At 44.6% G+C, this 21,033-nt stretch overlaps 2 protein-coding genes across 2 annotated transcripts in view; one reads left to right on the top strand and one right to left on the bottom strand.

Moving 5' to 3' along the window:
* Positions 1-2,758, bottom strand: part of LOC128708412 (RNA-binding protein Musashi homolog 2) — a 76,909-nt gene extending 74,151 nt beyond the window's left edge. The window contains exon 1 of the mRNA XM_053803391.1: positions 2,659-2,758. Within this exon, the coding sequence (XP_053659366.1) occupies positions 2,659-2,753 (95 nt within the window). The 5' untranslated portion in view covers positions 2,754-2,758. The remainder of the gene's footprint in view (positions 1-2,658) is intronic.
* A 15,911-nt stretch (positions 2,759-18,669) lies between these two features.
* On the top strand, positions 18,670-20,946 carry LOC128707511 (SWI/SNF-related matrix-associated actin-dependent regulator of chromatin subfamily E member 1). The gene has a single exon (XM_053802467.1). It carries the CDS (start codon positions 18,670-18,672, stop codon positions 20,944-20,946), a length of 2,277 nt encoding a protein of 758 aa, XP_053658442.1.
* The last annotated feature ends 87 nt before the right edge of the window (positions 20,947-21,033 follow it).

Here is a 21,033-nt window from a genome sequence, read left to right as displayed (position 1 = left end):
AGAGAGGTCCAATATGTATGCATAGTTCATGGGATATTTCAAAACAAAAACATAACACATAAAAAAATAGCAAAAAAAAAAGACCCTTTAAGCATTTGAAGAACATCGGTAGTTTCGACCGTTCCGAAACGATATTGAATTCCGGCAGGTAAAACCGTTCCCTGTTCTGTATTCTATGCACCCAAACAAGCTAACTTTTCCTTCTACCGAAATAAATTCCTTTTTCGTCCCTTTTTTGTGTACAATTGCCTCCTTAACAAACACGTGAGGTCTGCAAGATCGTGCCGATGTGTAAAATACAACCATGATAACCCTCTTCCAACCCGAACCAAAAGAGTCCAAAAACCTTAAACCAATCACCCTATCGTGCCGTGGACTTTCCCGAAAGCCTTTTGTTTCCCCTCCACGAGGGGAACGCTGGGAAAACATACTGTATGCTAGCAGCATAATTTTTGCTTGTTCGTTTAGCGTTTCAATTTGTTTCTCATTTTCTCGCACCACAGCGAGGTTGACCCATCGAAACGCGAAACTCGCATACTCGAGAACGATCGCAGAGATGGCTTAATCGATTTGGCATCGAGCGAAGAAAATCCATCCCACCCCCCTTGGCAAGTCCATCACGAGCTGTGGTAGTGGAGGGAAAATTGTTTGCTCGTGGCCGCATGTGGAGCAAATACTGTGATGTTCATGTCTGTGGAGCGAAAATTACATGGTCTCCCCGCGCAGCTTCAGGCAAGCCGTTTTGCGGTATTTGCGTCAACTAGTTCAAGGGTGATCGACATTGGGTGATTTTTTGTTTTGTGTGTGTTGGTTTGGTCCATTTCGATTGCACACTCGTTGCTCCGGCTCGATCTTTTCTCCATCAATGCAATTGTTTTCGTTTTCGAAGGACAGACGGCAACAGTTGCTTGTATGTCATTAAAATTGTGTAACCAATAAAACAAAAATCCACTTCTCCAAACGCACTTCATTCTTGCGGTGCACACATTGCTTCACCGGCGTTGCTCCTAATTGCATTTGCCTTACAAACGGCTACAAACTGTCGCCGTTACGATAAGTTAAAACAGGCGAATTATCTGTCACAAGCAAGCATGCTTTGGGAACACTAACTTCTTCCCGTGCTTCTTCAACGACTTCACCACGATGGGTGCGATGGGTTCGCTGCCGCGCTAAACCATTCCCCGTGTCCCCTGCACAATTTTCCGAGAAGCAAAGAGAGAAAACTGCACCAAGGTTCCACCCTTCGGCTTTTCTGTTGCCATTAGCAACAGTCGGTAATGACATTGCCGCCTGCACAAAAACCATTGGGCACCGTTCTCCCCCCCCCACCATTCGCTTAACCGCGCTAAAAGGAACGAACTTTTCGGACGAAATCCAATTAGCATGCGGTGCGGTGTGTGCCGGGGCTGTGCGGAGATTGCAGGTGGAGTTTGATGGTGGGGCAGGGCAGGTTGGGGTGGTGTGGTTCAGTAATAATTATTTCTTAGCGTTGCTTATTAACATGCACCAAGGCAACCAAGGGTGCCTTTTTCTCCGGGCGAAAGCAGCATCTTCTTTCGTTTCCAGGAATCGTTGCACCGTTTGTAGTAGAGTGCTAATATAAACGATCCTTCTCTCTTTACCAAAACCAGATGCACATTTCGCTATGTTTGCTAATAATTTTATGAAAAAATGTGGCATGATTGTGGCACAGTTGCATATCTGCTCATAAAAGCAGTTCCTCGGTAATAGCTGGGAGCGAGATTTGATCCCAGAACGGTTGAAATGCTTCACTCGCGTGCTACCATCCATCCCTACTGATCGGCACAGGTCGTAAGCGGTTAATAATCAATAAATTCTACCAGCTCATATGATGCCTCAAGATAATTTTTACAGCACATGATTTTGTTTTCGAAAACCAATGGAATCGAGCGGAGGCATTCATAAATTTAAACACCAATTCTAATGTGTATTTTACATCAATGGTTTTGAGGGATTAAAAAAAAAGGATGACAATAAAACAAAAAATCTTCATACGAAATTGTTATTGCAACTGTAATGGTAACACTCATGCAAGGATCTTTCATCATTACACACCAATCTTGTAGTAACCTTGCTGTACAAACCCGCCATTCAAAGTCATGCCGGGAAATTTATGAACAACAACCCAAAAAAAAAATAAATAGCTTCAAATTAATGCGATGAGAGCGAGAAAATACATTCCAACAAATGCAGCTAATATGCAACCACGACCGTCCATTGCACATACGCGAGACCATAAAAAACGCACAGAAAAATGGAGTAGGCATTGAGTAAAACAAACAGAGAGTGAAAGCTTAGCAGCAACCTAAATTTTATAGAGTACCAATCGATACCAATTAGTGTAACATAAGTAGAGCTAATGCTAAGGAAGATTAGTCGGTGGAATATCCGTGTGTGGTTAGAAATATATTGATCAAAAGTTTAGATGACAACAACAACAACAACAAAATCCCAAAACACAATAAAGGAGAAAACCAAAAAGTGGAAAACTTTTCCGTAACTTGTTATTTTGCAATAAAATAAAATACGAAATAACCACAACAACCAAAAGAAGAAAAAAAACAAACAAACTTCACTGTATACAGAATGGGAGAAGAAAAAGAAACACACAAACGTAGAAAAAATAAGGGCACAAACCTTATGTTCGGTACGGGAACCGCCGTTGGGCCCTGTATCGGTGGAGGCACATTGTATGGATACATTTTGGCAGGCATAGTACTTTCAAACAGCATTTTTCCGCTCTGGGTTTCTGCTGTTGCTGCTGCTGCTGCTGCTGTTCCCTCTATCACTGCTGCGATGCTGCCGTCGGGACTGCGTTCTGCTATATTCGGCCACTAACAATACACTACCAATGAAGCGGTTCTGGATGCAGGATATGGGGCGCTATTTTGTAATACACTTTGTAGTATCGCCCCACTGTCCTTTCCTATTCGGTTTGCTCTACGACTGCCACTATAGTAGTAGAAATGGTAGTAACACTACTTAGATACGCTAGTTAGAGGATACGTTCTACGTTCGATGTGATGAGGGGGGAGAGGCGGGAGTGGTTTTTTTAACTGTTTGTTTTGGTTTTGTTTTTTTTTCTGTTTTGTTTTCACGCTAATGATATAGCACACACTACTTTTCTGTTTTACGTTTGCTGTTATTTTACTTGCTGTTGTTTGCACACTACTTAGTTTTTTTTGTTTTAATTTTTACTTATTCTGAAGAATGATTACTAAAGACTTCCGGCATTTGGATGAAACAACACACACATACCAGATACGAACGAAACTATGTAGATTCCAGTACTGTACAGACAAATGTATGCATAGATAGAGAAGGGCATAAAAGGTGAGTAATGCGGTGCCTATATAATGGTTAAGTTCGGTAACGCACTTTCTGTTCGCAAAACTACAAAACACTAAATCATATTAATGCATACAGTACACGCGTGGCACACATGTAGCAAACGCGTAGCCGCACGGGTTAAATTCTCTTCCAGGATCTTCTGATTGTGGATTACACCCCAAATAAACAGCTTTCGCTTTCTAGTGTGGATTATATATATTATATATATTATATACGGTGGTATTATCTGCTTTTCTATATCTCACTATCGAAACGCACACTAACACACGCACACATACACATACGCTTCTTTGTTTTGCTTTTTTTTTATAGATTTTGGTTCACACTATGGATACAGAAAGAATCAAAAACCATTAGATAAAGGTGAGAGGTAGCTAAAACACGTAAATAAAGATTACAGTAACAGTACGGCTGGTACTAGTTGGTACGGAGGATTATACACGCAGCAAAAGGAGAGCATTTGAGAAGGAGAGCGAGATGTGGAGAATGTATAGCTATCCGACACTGGGCTTCCGTATCTACGAATGCAGTCACTGCCCCTGCCGAGAGGGCAGCATTACCGTTTAGTGTTAATTATTACAACAGACTTCCCTCCCACACTGCGCACGCGATAAAGCGTCCCTGCACAGCGACACAGGATACGTTACGGAGTGCGAATGTGGCAATACTGTGTGTCCTTTTACGTTAAAGCAAACTGCATACATATACACACATTACACCGTGCGACTATCGAACACACAGCAACAGTGTATACTAAACAAACGTCCACTAACCATGAACGATACGGACGAGTGAGAGAGAGAGATAGAGAGGCTAACGGACTAACGTAAAGGAGATACAGAAAGAGACAGATGGAGAGCGAAAGGATGTAAAATAATGCTTGTTACAAAATGACTTTTTATATATTAGCACGTTTTTGTACACTTAAAACAATCTTCTTTAATGCGCTAACATTAATACAGTATTTTAGACAAACGAAGCAGTTGATAAGATAATGTTTTTTATTGTTTATCCAAGCTAAGATGCCTAGCAGCAGAGGGTTTAGAATTTCGTTCGCCTTGTAGTATGTTACACACATTAAACTATTTCCATTAACCTAGCTTAAGTTGTCTAAAATACTGTTTACATGTATGAAAGTAAATTTTTAAAAACTATCAACAACCATAAATATTATAAACAAACAAAAATAAATTGTTCGATCGTACAAACCGAAACAAACGTATGTAAAAACGTTAGCAGAAACGAAACGCAATCAAAAGGAACAAACGAAATGACACTAGAAAGGGGGAAAAAAAGAATGAACGCATGTAATTCACACTATACACATTACATTTTTGCACACTATTTCGTTAGACTATTAATATGGCATATGATTGGCCTGTCTGAGTTTGAGTCACATAATGTTATTGCACTAAGCAGTTAAGACAAAAACATACGACGACAGCACGCACGGCCCGCAACGCAAAGAACGAGAGACACAAAAACGCATTATGCACTAAAATAAAAATCAACAGTAAAACCCTGTACCCGGTTGTCGGCTCGCTAGTGGTGTAGTGTTTAGTACAAAGGTAGTGGGGTAGTACATACTAGGGACAATCTAAATGGCAGCATCTGCCCACAGCCACAACGCAGTTTGGTGGGGGCACCGGTGCGACGTTCAGCGTCTTGCGTTCTAACTATAGCTATAGGTCGCGCCGTGTTCCAGCAATCTAGGATTCATTCTATTAGCTAAACTGGTCAGTTACATGGAGTACGTTAATTACTGCACAAACTATTCGCTCCCCCGTCCAAGAGTATATATATGTATTAGGCGGTATAAATGCTTTTCCATCGAATAACACTATTGTATGTTGATATGTATAAATAGGATATGTGTTTACAGAATAAAAAAAAAGAACATTATATGCAAATCGTTAGACCTAACGCAAGTAAAACAAAAACACAACAAGAAAGACAACACGAAGGGATAAAAATGCATAACAGTATGGCTACTAAACTTTCCAGTGTAAGGATGCGCTAGTATTAGAGAAAGGAGACAGAAAGAAAGAATGTGTTGTTTTGCTTGTGAATTCTACCTTCTTAAAGTAAAGTAAATTTTGCTTCAACTAATACATTCTAATACCAAAAAAAAAAAAACAAAGTAAAGGAAAGAACAATCAATGCAAATAATATGTTCAGAAGATGGGAATTAAACAAGATACTAGTTATACGTTTTAAAACTCCTGCAAATTAAAGGAGCACTAAAAGATGCGATTTTCTCCAGCAAATGATCGTGTTTCCTTCGTGGTGGAAACACAGTAAGAACACGAAATGGTTTAGAATTGTAGCGCTATGCAACGATGGCAGATAGCAAATAAAAAGCATCCTTTTATTAAATCGTTTCTCTTGCGTTTGCAACAAATACAAAATGATTGTAACAGTTTTCGTAGGTTTTGTTTTACTTTTTAAACACTTCTAGTGTAAAAAAAACAGTCTCGTTTATCTTTCAAATATATTTTTACTGTAGGGGAATAAAACATGATAATCAGCCTTTCGCTCAATTTCCCTAAGCCCTTGGGTACTTAAATCCTATTAGTAATGGAAGGCTATTTATTAACATTTGATAATGATGCACTGTCGTTCGTCAGTCTACTCTAGCGGATTGGTGTCAGAAGTGTGAATTTACCCACCTTTCGCTGGGAACCAGGGCAATCGTGTCATACTGTGCCCTCTCTTACGGATGTAGTTTGGGTGTCTCTCGCATCTGCATTTGATTTTATTGTCCGCTTTCATTTGGTTTTTTTCGTGTCTTTGTTAACATTTGGTTTTATATGTTATCTATTTACATTTATTTGTTGGCTTATTTGACTTTTAAATAGTTATCAATTCTTTTCATCTTTATGTGTAACATTTTATAAATATGTTTAGTATTTTTTTGTTTTTTGCTGTATTATCGCTACGCTTATCTCATCATTCTATTAAAACATCACATTCCTGTGGTCCCACACAGTACAGCCTATAAAATAAAGCACTGAACGCTAAATGTAATGGAAACCGTTCCGATAAAAAAAAAAAAAACAACCCACCATTAAGCAAGATCGCACACACAATTTCAGGGAGATAAAATACCCCCATTTGAACAAACGAACGAACGGATCGAAGCACAATATGATCGATAATCGGGCAGCATCGAGAGCGCAGGAAATTGCCATTTTCCACTCCTCGCCTCCATGCCTCCATCATTGTGACGCTCACTTTTGAGAAGCGAGATTGATGCCATTACACCAAAACCAAAAGAAAACGGGCGGCTATAAAAGAGCGGAACCCAGCAACACCGATCTGCGAAAGGAAACGAACATTTTGCTCCTATCGGTTCCATCTGCATTTTTAATCCCACCATGCTCTCGAGAAACAAAAAGCAAACAAAACCTAGTGTTGCATTAGGTTGTCCTTCGGTGCAGGGCACAATATTCGACAGCTGATCAACGGAGTGGTACTCTTCGTATGAAAGCCGCCTTTCATCCTTAACTGGTGTTAAATAATTATTCAAATTTAATGCTTTGCCCTCGGCGACCGAAAGACTCGCTCCACACCCGGATCGGGTTAACTTTGGAGGGAAAAGCAAAGTTTAATGAAAAACTCGTGCTACACACGAGTTCACTGATGGACAACAACAAAAAATAAAAGGATGTAGGACGACCGGCAGACCGGTTGTCAAAAAATACCTAGTAGTACAAATTAATTCTGGACCGTTATCATTAAAAGTTGAACAGGCCCGTGTCCCCGCCAGCAAAACTTCATCAACGAACCTTTTTTTTCTCTTCTCATTTTGCCATTCTTCCAGCTTCATTGATGGTTGGTCGGCGTGAGAGCTAAGCTAATAAGAAAAAAAGGAGCTTCCTAAGCATATTCAACAGCCTGCGATTCGTTACGGGGGTGGTGACCGATGCAGAAGACGACCACCAGTGCGCTGTTCCGTAAGCCGACGCCCGTCAATTAGACATCGTTCGAACGAAATTAACCGCACCGCACCTTACCGCTCTGCATTCCTTCGCTTGTTCGGCCGTGAGGTTTTGGGACAAAAAATTGGCCACACTCGCAAATCATGGGCGGAGGAAGGAAAAGCGGAAAATATTCAAAATAAAGCCCCTAGTAGGCGGTGGTGTGTTCACGAGCAGCGAAAAGTACACTGCCTCATTTCGCTACTTTCCGTCACTAACGTTGCGCAAAACGGCTTTCTACGTACCGCCAAAAAGTGAATAAAGTGATTGCAATCGTAAAACAGGATTACAAATCGGAGTAGAATTTAAATTTTATTACATCCAGCACACCCACTCACCGCACGTACGAAGTGAGGTGGGTTGTGTTTTTGTGTGTGTGTTTTTTTTTTATAAAAACAAAATAAAAATCACCTAACAAAGTTTTAATTTTCCTGCGTTTACTTTTACACGATATCCGACATTAGATTGTGGGGATTTGCTGCAAGCCCCCGTACGGTACTGCTTCGCCAAGAAGCGTTTTGATAACTTTTGCCGAATTGGAAAACTTTTCCCAGCCCTCGCCAGACTTCCGTTGCCAGACCCGTTTGGCAAGCCATGGATTTCTGGGAGGGAAAATCGATTAAAATAGATAATATGAAGAGCGACTTAAGGTGTGGTAAGCGGCCCTTCAGGTACCTCGCTCACTTGGGCTCGGCAGGATCGGTTTAATCGAAACCCGGCAAAACTTTTCGAGCAAAAGGTTGTTTTCGGTTGGCAAAAGAAAGTTTCATTTGCGCGGAAGTTACAGCGGAGGTGCTGGCATCATAGAACGTGTAAGACAAACAAGTCGTCGAACAACCGAACTATCATTTGATCCGATATGTCCGACATTTCACCAATGAATGAATGACTCTACTCGAAAGATCGATTAAACACAACACCAGGTTACTTTGATTCCGAAAAATCCCATAAAGCAATCATCGAACATTGTCGTGTTTGTCTAACCGTCGAGCTCATCGAGCACTTGCTCACTTTATTAACTGGTTAAAAACAGCATTTAGCATAAAAAATCCCATTTTCTACTGCAAATATCATTTTTGACACTGCCCAATAGTAAGATGTCAATAGTTTACCGAACTGAGTCATGACCATCTTGGTTCTTTCATCAGAATCCTCCATAGTTTAGATAAGACATCGAAACGGCACACAGCAGAAAGAGAAGGAACACATATGCAAGAGAACTGTAATGAAAACATAAACAATGAACGCGCTCGGTGCGCTTGTGTACAACAGAACAACAACATCGCAATCGCCTCCCTCGTACACATGTAAAAGCGTGACCAGCATCATCGAGAATGTCGTGATGTACACACACACACACACACACACAGACACACACAGCGAACAAAGCATTTGCCTACTCGGATGCACATACGATTGTTTGCATGCTGCGCAAACTAACTCGCGCGATCCTTTGTGTAGCGCGCATCTCATTCCTGCTCCGTTTCAGCACAGCCACACATATCAAGACCAAAACGCTACAATTGGGTTCACCAAACGTTCGTTCCCCGCGCAAGGGCACGGGGATACGCTTTTGCAAAATAATTAAAACACAAAAAATGGCAACATATGCGTGTTTGGAACGGAACGTCAGCAGCGTAAGCCTGGCGACGCTCAGCTTTTCTGGAGAGCGCAACGCAATGGGAAGCGATGAATACATTTCATTTTATTGTGCACCGGGAACTGACGATGAAGTTCGGCCACACAGTAACGGGAGAAAGGGGGAGAACAAAGCAACAACAACAAAAACACACACACACAGAACGTGTGTTTGTGTGCACCCATAACCTTGGACCAGCTGCAAAAGTTGCGTCCCTCGAGCGTGTCCAAACACCAAAGCCCCCGGCAGTTGGGGTTCACGTCCCCTCACGGAACAGTGCACAGCAAAAAAAAAAAGAAGCCAATGGGAGTCAACAGTCAGTTCCCCGGTTCAACTGTGTGTATTCTCCAGTGAACACACACACACACACACACACACATCACATCGACGCGCGAGATACGCGACGCGTCGTGGAGAAGATGCGCGCCGGTTGGTTGCGTGTGTCCATGCGTTGCCATGGTTTTGTTTACGTCGACGGACTGCAGATGGAGATGACAGATGACGCGCACTACACCGCTCGCACTCCTATTCACTCGCGGGCCGCATTAAGCCGGACTGGATTATTATAACAGTGACGCACAAATTAAACGCGAGCCCCCCGTGCGGTCACGCAAATTAACAGTGTGTGTTGTGTTTGAATTTAAGTTCAAGTGATGGTGCTGATTGGTTGTTTATTTATTTATTTTTTTTTTTTTTTGAACGAGTCGGAAACAATACTGTGTCAAGGGAAATTCTATTTCTATATAGAAAAAGTTATATTCCTCTCCCCGCAGTCAGAGGCACGTTCCTATTTGAATGATTCCGTCCGTGTGCTGCACGGATAGAAATCAATTTATCAAAAGCCACCACTAAAACCCCAACCATTTAACCTTTCCCTCCGGCAGGGGTTAATTGAATGTACAAATAAGGCAATTTCCTGCAACACAAGCGTTCTGTAAACGGGGTTTTCCCGTTAGGCATCACGTTCTAACTCAAATTAACGCAACACTGCACCGTATGCGTTACCATCGTGGCGTTGGTAAAGCAAAAAAAAAAGAGGAAAGAGTTTCGGGGGAAACAGTTTCCCATCGCATGCTAATAGGATGCAAAAATAATATCCACACTTTGTCAAACCGGTGCCAATTCGCTTCCACCACCTGAACGGTACAGGATAAATTGGGTGTTTTATAACAAAACCTACTTTTAATCCATTTTCCATACATCCCCCCTTTCATCCCCCATTACCAGTACGCCACCGGGCGTTATTTCGCCAATGCTTGCCTGCTTTTTACCGTGTCAGTGAAAGTGTTTCACATGTACTAAACGATCGAGAACACGCAACTGGAACTCACACACTCTTTCTCTCTCGCTTACTTGGCTGCAACACACTCCGGAAACGGCTCAATCGACCACCGCCAGCGCCGTGCTACACAATAACATTGTAATTAAAATTCTGTACCCGCTCTTTTTCGCATAATCTGCATTTAACCGTCACCATCAGCGCCACGGCTTTTGTTGTGCACTATGTGTATGGGGAGGAGGGGACGTTGTAGTACACGCGAGCCGCGAGAAGAATTTATAATGTTGTGGTGATTTTTTATTCGTTACATCCATACTTTTTGGCGAACGTTTCGAACTGGCAAGGCACCTGGCTAAACGATAGGGAAACAAGTTGGTTTACGTGCGGTAGTGCTTGGCTTTAAGAACACCGTACCACTAGGCATAAGGCACTTTAAGGGAATGGCTAACAACAAGCGAATCTCGATTTAAAAGCCCTTAATTTCGGAAATGTTCCAAAGTTAGCCTTCTTCAAAACTTTGAACACATTAACATTACTAATGGTGGGATGAATGGGACTCAACATACGCGAAATGGAATTAATCTCTGAGCAGTTATGCATGCTCCTGAAACATTATTATGACGATGCATAAATCTTCAAGAACATTCGACTAAGTCCACCGCTAGTGGTTTACCAAAAGCAGCGTGGCGTGGTCGTTCAAGATTCAGTAATGTTTTGAGAGTCTTCTCATGATTGGGGAAACTCTTCAAGGAAGATTCAACTGATTGACTCTTCTCAAAGGATATGTAGGTTTAGGTGCATCTGATTCAGATTCACGAATCTGAATGAATCTTTGAAGTAAATGAAGGATTCTGAACCTTTATTTCAAAGATACCTGAATCCTCTTAAACTCATCAATCATTAGAAGTTGTGACCACTACCATCCAGTTTTAGGCAACCAGGATGACTCCTCACTACAGATTCATATGGATGACTCTTCTCAAAAGATTCATTAAGCGCAACACTAGTTTCATGCATTAAGCAAAGAATATTAAACTGTATTGCACAAAGTTCCGTCCAATTGTATAGCTGGTCTGGAATGGCAGAACCAATAAAATAGGCTATCAAACCCTTTTTGTTTAAAAAAAAAAACCCTGACGCAGAACCCATCGATACCTCCTCCGGGCTATTCAAGACACTTCTACCTCGCCTCGTTCTTGTTCAAACGGTTTAGTTAACCCCATTAATCATCGGGCCACATTACTGCGTTGCGGTGTCGGCATCTGCTTCAATCGATGACGTTCGCAAAAGAACCCTAACGCTCCCGGTCTTTCACCTTCACCTTGTGCTTCCGCTGTAACGCCACCGTTCAGGAACTGGCGTGTAGGTTTTTACCCATCAAACGGATGGCCTTTCCGCCGCATGGATGCCACAATCGAGCATAATCATCATCCCTCGCTCGAACGGGTATTGAGATTTTGTGGAAGTGGAGCCACCCGGGTGATGGCCACCCTCCGCAGCACAGTTGCCATTTGCTGCCATTTTCGTGCCGTTCAGCATTCAAAACGCAAAAGCGAACCCAACCCGGTACAGTGACGAGCGCGAGCAACAACAAAAAGAAATGCGAGCCTTCGGTTGTTGGACCCGGTTAGGTCGACCGATTTTGGGCCGGATATTTATAGGGTCCCCACATGTGTTTATTTTAATGATGATTATGAAGATCACACACACACACCCACAACCTTAGATAGGCTGACGGACAATACGGGACAAGCGTTCTTCTTTTACCCATGCCACATTCGGGAGTGTATTGGAGGCAAAAGGTACCACTTCCGGCTTCCGTTCGAGTTGCACTGAGGCGACACTTAACATAAATAACTGTGTTATTGTTTTTTTTCCCCCCACTTGCTACGTTCTCGCTTTTTGTTTCGTTGCCCCGTTTTGTTTGTTTTATTTTTTGTTACTTGCGGCCCTATTTATCTTCCCCATTTTCGCAGTGGCAGACACATTTTACACATTTGTACTACGATTTTAGGTTATTTATTAATTAACGAAGTGTCACCCGGATGGTACGCCACCCGAATTCCATTCGAACGGGGAGTTTGACGGTCAGCTTGGTATAACGAGCAGGAAGAAATGGTTACATAAGCACCAACATTTGCTGTTTTTTTTGCTCGCCAAGGTAACGCTCCAAAACGGTCATCAATGGTGGCGCCAATGTTAGGTCCCCCCCCCCTCCCCTCCCCCTCTTTGGACGGTTGTGCAGTAATTCCAAAAAATTCCAACCAAGCCATCAAAAGCGTTCTTTGCACCGGTCACTGACTATCGGGCTCGAGCAGTTGGTTGGACAGCAGTGTTATGAATCCCAGAACTCCCACGGTATTCCCGTGCAATGCCCGGTTCGTTCTACGCCCGTGCTGCTTCCTGAGAAGCGCACCGATAAAAAGAAAGGCCGTGGCAACGGGAAGAAAAATCAGCGCACTTGAGAATTCATTTTTTAATCGTTTCGTTTCGCTTTTTTCTGCCCTACACACTACACTGGGGCTCCTTCATATCTGGAGCCGCCACCCTTGTCTTGTTTTCCAGCCCTCCGCCCCGCACGATTTTAACTTCCAACGCCGCTTTTACTGTTTTGCGTCAGCAAAATTCTGATCCCCTTTCGTGGCCTTTAATGGAGGTTCTGTGTATGTGTGTGTGTGTGCGCCTTTTTTTACGCTAGAGCGCGATTTTGGTCTCATTCGCACCACCACGGGCAATTCCGGGCAATGGCTGTGCGAATAAAAGAGACAGCACACAAAACAAAAACCCCCGCGAGCAAGAATGGAAGAGCAAAATGGTAGCGCAGCTGGGGTGGAGGGGGGCGATGAGGAGATGCAAAAAAATGACATCGAGATATGCAACATCGCACCACAGGAATGAGCGGAATCTGGATATCCCGGGGTTCCGGGTCTCTCCTGCTTATGCTCCGGGGATGGTGCCGTGTTGTGCAGCCTTACTTTCTGCCTTGCACAATTACTACCAAACGTAACGGTTGTGGCGATCCTGCACCAGGTGATCCCACGAACACCACCCGGAGAAAGGTTAGTTGAACCACATTTGACGGACTTTTTGCGTCAAAAAGGTATCACTTCATTCCGTAACGCACCCACACACACACGGTTCGGAACTCCAAGTAATATTACTCACACGGTGTTTGCTGCGGTAGTGAAGTTACGTCCCTTTTTGTTTTCGCTATATCCTGCAGGATAATTCCATGCATCCAGGCGATTCCACCGAACGTCACAGAAACGTCAGATAAAAACGCCATTTTCAAATCTCTGCTCCCATCGCTCACTCTCTCTCACACTTCGCAAGGACTAAAAAGAGAGGGTGTAAATGTATGTGAGTGTGTGTGTGTGTGTGTGAGGATATGTCATGGCGACGGAGAAAAACAACACGCCGCCAAGGATATCGGATGCGCCCTTCACCCACGCGTTCGCATCCAACTGCCCCAACAAACAACAAACACCAGCCTGTGTTTGATCGTTGTGTTGCAATGCAGCAGACAAAAACCCGGCTAAAGCAGAGCCGCGACCAGATTCTTCCTGTCCCCCTTGTTCGTCTTCTGCTGCTGTTGTCATACAGTCACATGCCATCTTCAGTGGTTGCTTGATGCGGGATTTTGCCAAGCGTAATGGCTGCTGTTCCGCCATCAGTGCTTGTGCATCGTCATGTTTGTTCGGCTTGTCTCCCATGAAACATTGCAACATCGAACTTTCGTTTCATTGCTTTGGTACAGTTTACGGTTTCGGTTTTTCCATTTTATCATTTAACCTCCATTGCCCCATTCCAGTACAGGCATTGCATTTCGGGTTTCGGCAAAACAGGCAGTTTAAAAATATATACCATATATACCCTACAGGCGCTGTCCTTTTTTGTGCTCCAGTTAGTTATTTTCATTCGCATTCTCCAATCCCTCTTTATCCCTTTCTCGTGCTTTCTCCCTCACTCTTTATCCTTTCCGTCTTCGCTCTTGCTGTACGCTACATCCTTCTCTCTCTCACTCTGTCTCTCTTTCTCTCACTTTCCAGGATATTTTTACAGTTAGCAGCACTATTTGAGGTACACAAACGCACGCACATTCGCTAATAGAACAAACCAAAAAAAAAAAGGTAAGAACAGGATACACCAAAGGATCCGACGAACAGGAGCAAAAGGACACACACACACACGCAAACACATTCACGCACGTACACACAAGCACACCACGTCTTTCCCAAGGGCGACGACAGCAGCTGAAGGGAGTTCTGGACGAGCTATGGGAGGCACATCTGCCGGTGGTCACAATATCCTCCTGCAACTTGCGCTGTTTTGGAGCAGCCGTTTTTGGGTTTTTTTTTCTTATTTGCTCGATATACCAACACTCAAAACGAGGGGGGAATGCGTTCAGTAGTAGAGCTCAACACACACACACACACACGTAAATCGCATTTCTCACAGAACATACCGCGCGCGCGTTTCTATCACGACTCTCGCTACTCTCACACAACAGAGCGGACTGGCAGCTGCGGCTTCTTGATCGTGCGTATCAAATATGTACGCAAGAGGGCGCCCGCGCGCGCGTATGTGTGTGTGTGTGTGCGCGCGTATAAAAAGGGAACCAGTCACCACCACCACCACCGTACTCCATCCGTCATCACTCCAGCGCGTTCCTTCGCTACACTTCTTCTTCTAGCGTGTGATCAAATCATTCTCACCGACGGCACTTAAAGGCATAATGAAATGAAAAAAAAACCGTACAGCCCCACGATGCACAATGCGCACACACACGCACACACGTTCACGCTACACACAGAACAGGCTTTAACGTGAGAGACGCGGAATCGCACACATGAATTAAACAACAAAAATGCGCGTTTCCTTTCGTCGGGAAGTTCTTTATGCTGTGTTTTTGTTGTTTCATGGACAGAAGGCTCCCTCTCCCTCTCTCTCTCTTTATCTCTCTAACACGCAGTTGGCTTCTTTTGTTATGGTTCTATCCCTGTCGTGCTGCTTCACGCACTTCATCATAGAAGCCCCCAATGAAATCGTGCATAAGAACGGGAGGAATGAAGAACAAGGAGTAAACGCTTATTTTGCTGTTCTTTCATTCGCTTCTTCCACACACACGCGCGCTTGGAACACCGATGTTATTTATTTCTTCACACACACTCGCACACACACACACTGCCTCGTTTCCATCTTCTTTGCTTCCACACACGCTCCTTATGCTTCCCCTCCCCCCCTCCCTATCGTTGATGCGTGATGGTCTTCACCATGCGGCCACCCCTAAACAGCGGTGGCTCCTTCCCTTTTTCCGTTGGATCCTTTTCCGTTCTGTTTCGAAAACTCGTTTTCTCTGCACATTTCTCTTTTGTTTGGGGCATTCGGTTTTGGCCTTTTTTTTTTTTGCTTCATTCTACTTTGTCTGCTTTGTCTCGCTAGCTTCTGCTGTGCGCTTCTGCTGATGTCTGCGTTACCCTGTTCCACCAAGCAAACGCCACGCCGTCCGCTGCTCTCCGGCTGGTACAACAGACGCCGGGTTCTTAGATTACTTACGTCCTCCGCTTTCTGTGTGCCACCTTGTTCGACCCCGTTCCGCCGATTATCCTTGACAGGCAAACCACATGCCTCCTAAAGCGCACACAGCAGAGAAGCGTTCTCGAGGGCTAAAAGTACGCTTCAAAGGAGAATTGAGAAGAAAAAAAAAACCTTCTACACACACACACGTGTGTGTGTGTGTGTGTGTGTGTGTGTGTGTTTGTCCATCCATAGAATGTCGTCGTACGGCAGGATATATTGTGCCGACAGAACATAGCGAAAAAGAAAAAAAATTGCCGAGCATCCGAGGCAACAAAACACGCACCAAAAATGAAGCAAAGGAAGAACGCCTAATGGCGACACCAACGGACAAATGGCAACTGAATGTGCGTCCTTTTTAGTTTGCAGAACGTTTCCGGTATGTCAGTATACAAAAAAAAAAACAGTGAAGGCAGCACACATACCACGGCTATATGATTCGCTTTTCTCCAGAATAAAGCAACGCACTAAATCGTATCCGTATTCGTAGGAAGGGATCGCCAGCAATGGCTGCTTAAATTTCCTTTGCGATGCATAAAATGGGAGCTCCCAGGTTAGGATATGCACGCCATAAAGCGAGTGGACATGATGCTGCTCCATTTTCGGGATCGAAGCCAACCAATTTTTGGACGAAATTCACTCACAAACGCAGAAAAAGCCACCTTTTATGCCACAAATTCACATCTGTACGCAGTTTCGGTAGATTGCAGTATTGTTATTCGCTACATGGGGCGTTTAGAATACGCTGCACAGAATGCTGCTGCTGCTTAATTCGATTTAGCAACTAATCAAACGAACAACAATTGCATTAACACTCACATTCACTTTGTATATTGGGAGCGAGGGGGGGCGCGCGAAAATGCTGCGAAACACTTTTCCTTCGGCAGGATACAGGATATTCTTTTTTTCCAAGATCGGTATAACGAGAGCCACGAAAACGACACGTCCGTACTCTTGCAAGCGTTGGAAGTAAGTGCGTGCGAGAGCAAACGCTAGCGCCGAGCTCGGTCAGTTATGAGAAACTTGAAGCGAGCGTCCAACTGACAGCCTTTCTGCAACAGTGTGAGAAAACGAGAAGGCAACACGTTCCCTTTGTCGCTAGCTGTTTCATCTGTGGTGAGCGATTGAACGTGCGTCGTTACCCAGCTGGCAGGAAGTATCTCACGGTACTCAAAAATCGTTCGACTAAAGCCACGGGGCCACGAGCGATGAGGATTCCCTCAAAACTCTAAACATTGAGTGACTTGAGTTTTGAGGGAAACCTGGCTCATCTACAAAAGTCTCAAAAATTTTTGAGACTTTTTTGACAGATTCAGCCAGTCAGCAGCTCAAAATGTAAACAAAACCTGTTGTATCTGCCGATGGTATGGCGAAAGAATAATGGTTTATTTTTTATACAAGTACACTTTTTGCGTACTATTATGAATGTACCTACATTCTGAAAGTGTTTTATGCGTAATTATGATTGTACAAGCACAATGTTTTGGCGTACGGTATGATGTTTTTATGTGTCTGCAACGTACCTTTTGGAACACTGTGTGACAAAAGTTGTCAACATGTTTTATAATTGAATTGATACTTTTCAACTGCAATATGATTGATCGATTAATCTCCTGTAATTAAGAAAATGATGATTTAGTTTTTAATCAAAAAACCACAATTTTTTTGACCATATTTTCCATAAAATTGAAACAAAAATACAGTAGAAACAAGAAATAAAAATATATGAAAAACATTTTACTCGTCACACACTGTATGTTGTCAACGTCAAATCCAGTAAGGTCGTCACTGAACTGAAATTGAGGAAAACCTCAAGAGGCAACGGAGACTTTGGTTTTGAGTGACTTTTTGAGGTAAATGAGTGACTGAAGAGGTTTGAGACGCAGTCTCAACGCTCGTGGCCCCGCAGCTTAACAGTTAAAATCTCATTCGACTAGCCGTAGTTAGTGGATCGCTTATTTTCTCGAGAAAAAAACCGTAGCTACCCGGTCGATTCCAACACAAATACATACATAATGATCTTTGTTTTGAATTTCTTTAATGGATTCGCTCGATCTTATTGTACAGTGACGTGCACTACTTTCGTTACGCTTCTTTCGTAAAATTTAAATTCACGCGTTACGTAAAACTATCTTTTATTTTACATGTCTCAATTCTTTCACCATTTATGTTCAAAGAACCATAAGCTGGAAAAAATAATGAATCAAATGTTAGCAGCTTGTTTGCTGCTTTGGCCAAGGTAGACAGCTGCAAGAAATTAACTCACATTTGCGCCTTCTCCTTCTTCACGCATTTCTATTTCCTTTCTCTTTTTCTCTTCCAAAGCTAACTCACGTTTCACGTATCATCTCATTGCACAATGGACGCGTTCACTGGACCGCACACAGCAAACAAGTTTTTCACTATGTCTGTTGTTTGTTTCATCAAAATCACCAAAAAAATACGTTTTTGATTTTTGGTATTTTTTCTCATTTGCTTTTCGCTTGTTAGCTAAATATTGTTGCAAAATTCTTGATTGGTCTAATTTTTTACCATACGTCTTTCGTACGAGCAAACGTCTGCACTTAAAACGTCTGTTCTGCGGGTTGTCATCAAACTGTCAAAATTCTTCTGACGGGGAAAAATAGCGTCTAGCTTTGCATTGGGTAAGAAAAACCGTTTTATTTCTTGCAAAATAGATAATTTCGGTGCTATTTTAGCGTTTTTATTCTCCCTCTGACACTCCGTTGAACCTTTTTCACTGTTGTGTGCAATTTGTACTTTTAGGAAAACCATTTTAAAGGCTCAAACTTGCGGACGCCGATTGGAATCGGAAAATCAAAATGGCGCTGCCTGCCAACTATAAACACAACATACCGGGTCCGTCGATGCCTCCGCAACGGATACGCCCATCGGGCTCGGGCGCCGACCGGAAGGACAATTCCAGCCCCTTCATGCACAACCCGCATGGTAATCCGGCGTTCAACCCGCAAAAGATGGGTAAGGCTTCTGCTGCGTCCGAGTCGAAAATGATTAAGCCACCGAAACCGCCGGAGAAGCCCCTGATGCCGTACATGCGCTATTCGCGCAAGGTATGGGATTCGATCAAGGCTTCCAATTCCGATCTGAAGCTGTGGGAGGTGGGCAAGATCATCGGTCAACAGTGGCGTCTGCTGCCGGATTCGGAAAAGGAGGAGTACATTGCGGAGTACGAGCTAGAGAAAGCGGAACACGAGAAGAACATGAAGGCGTACCACAACTCGCCGGCCTACCTGGCGTATCTTACGGCACGCAACAAGGTAAGGCCCGGTGATGGCGATGGTCACGAAACATCATCGCGGTCTAGTTCGAAGGGCACGCAAGCCGATCGTCGCATTGACATTCAACCGGCCGAGGACGAAGATGATCCGGACGATGGGTACTCGTTCAAGCACGTAGCGTACGCTCGGTTTTCGCGCAACCATCGGTTGATAAACGAAATCTTTTCGGACGCGGTCGTTCCGGACGTTCGTTCGGTGGTGACCACGCAGCGCATGCACGTGCTAAAGCGCCAGGTGCAGTCACTTACGATGCATCAGATGAAGTTGCAGCACGAGCTGCAACTGATTGAAGAAAAATTTGAAACGCGCAAGCGAAAGTTTGTCGAATCGAGCGAAACGTTTCAAGACGAGCTGAAAAAGCACTGCAAACCGGCAGTGGATGAGGACACGTTTCAGAAGATGGTTGATAGGCAGTACGAAATGATGAAACGAGACCGTTTGCGGGCTCTTGAGGAAGCTCAGAAGCCACCCGCACCGGTTCCGGCACCAGCTCCCGCACAACAAACTCCAGCAGGAGCTGCGAAAGCTGAATCGGACCAACCGCAAGATCAAGCCGCTACAAACGAAGGCTCTGCTGAGGGTGATACTCCGGCAGGTCCGAAGGCAGAATCAACCGAAACAGCCCGTGATCGGTCACCACCGGCGGCAGCTGTTTCGGACGAATCTCAAGGATCGCAGGATTCTTCGGCTGGTGGACCACAACAACCGCCAGTTGAGAAGATGGACACTACGGAAGACGCTAAGCCGGATGCTAAAGATGAAAAGGTGGCTGCCAATGTGTCGAAAACGCTGCCGGAAGTGACTAAGGAATCTGTTACACCGGCTTCGAATCCTCCTGCCGTTCCAGATCAGCAAGTTCCGATTTCGTCGCTTCCACCAGGTGTCCCTCCTACTCCCCCATCTCAGGGAGGAATTCCACCAACGCCGCCCGTTGCTACAACACCACCAGCAGAACCGAAGGCGGAAGTTCCGCCTAGCTCCACAGTACACCACACTGGTCCTGCCCAACCACCGCAACAGGCCACACACCATACGGTCGTTCATGGTGCGTATCCACCTCACACCGCTCCAGTAACTTCCGCGCCCTCCGGACCAGCCCCACACCAAGCGCCGATTGTACCCACGCCCCCACCACCATCCCACACTCCGGAATCGCAGGTTCCACCACCGAACGTAACCGTACCGCATCATCAGCCACCCCATCCTCCTCCCCACCACATGCCACCGCATATGCAACCGCATCCGGGCATGCCCGCTCATGGGCCCACATTCCCCGGCTATCCACATGCCGGTTCACCACGTGCACCGTACTATCTGTCGTCTTACGGGGCACACCCACAACCGTACGGTCAGTACGGACACTATCCGTACCATCAGCAGTATGGCCCTCCGCCACCACCACCCCCCGGTAGCTACGTAACGGGTGCTGTCCGACCACCCGGTGGACCGCCCGGACCGATGGGACACTATGGGGAGGTGCATCCGCATCCAGAAGCGCACCACGGCTACGGACCACCGCCACCGACGGCCGGTGGCGCTGGCCCACCCAGTGGTATGCCACCCGCACCGGGTGCACCACCACCCACACCGACGATGGTTACAGCAACGGCTACTGTAACGCCACCAACGGGAGTACCATCAGTGTCTCAACCCGAACCGGGTGAGATTGAACCGGAAAAGGCACCGGTCCCGGTTACCGTTGCGACTCCTCCAGTATCTACGCCGGCGTCGAAGAAGCGTAAGAAAGGTGGCGCTGCAGCAGCTGCCAAACACGACGATGCGGACAAGAAAGACGATTGATTTTACTTCATGCTTAAAAGATAAGACTTCAATTCAATGTAACTTAAAGGGAAGCATTTTAATAAATCTTCTTATTTGCCACTATAA

Source organism: Anopheles marshallii, chromosome 2, assembly GCF_943734725.1.
Source record: "Anopheles marshallii chromosome 2, idAnoMarsDA_429_01, whole genome shotgun sequence".
Classification (NCBI taxonomy): Eukaryota; Metazoa; Arthropoda; class Insecta; order Diptera; family Culicidae; genus Anopheles; species Anopheles marshallii.
The sequence above is the reverse complement of the archived record's forward strand: the minus strand, read 5'-3'. Positions and strand labels throughout refer to the sequence as shown.

Coding starts and splice junctions, on each gene's coding strand:
- LOC128707511 (XM_053802467.1), top strand. CDS start 18,670: ATGGCGCTGCCTGCCAACTATAAACACAACATACCGGGTCCGTCGATG.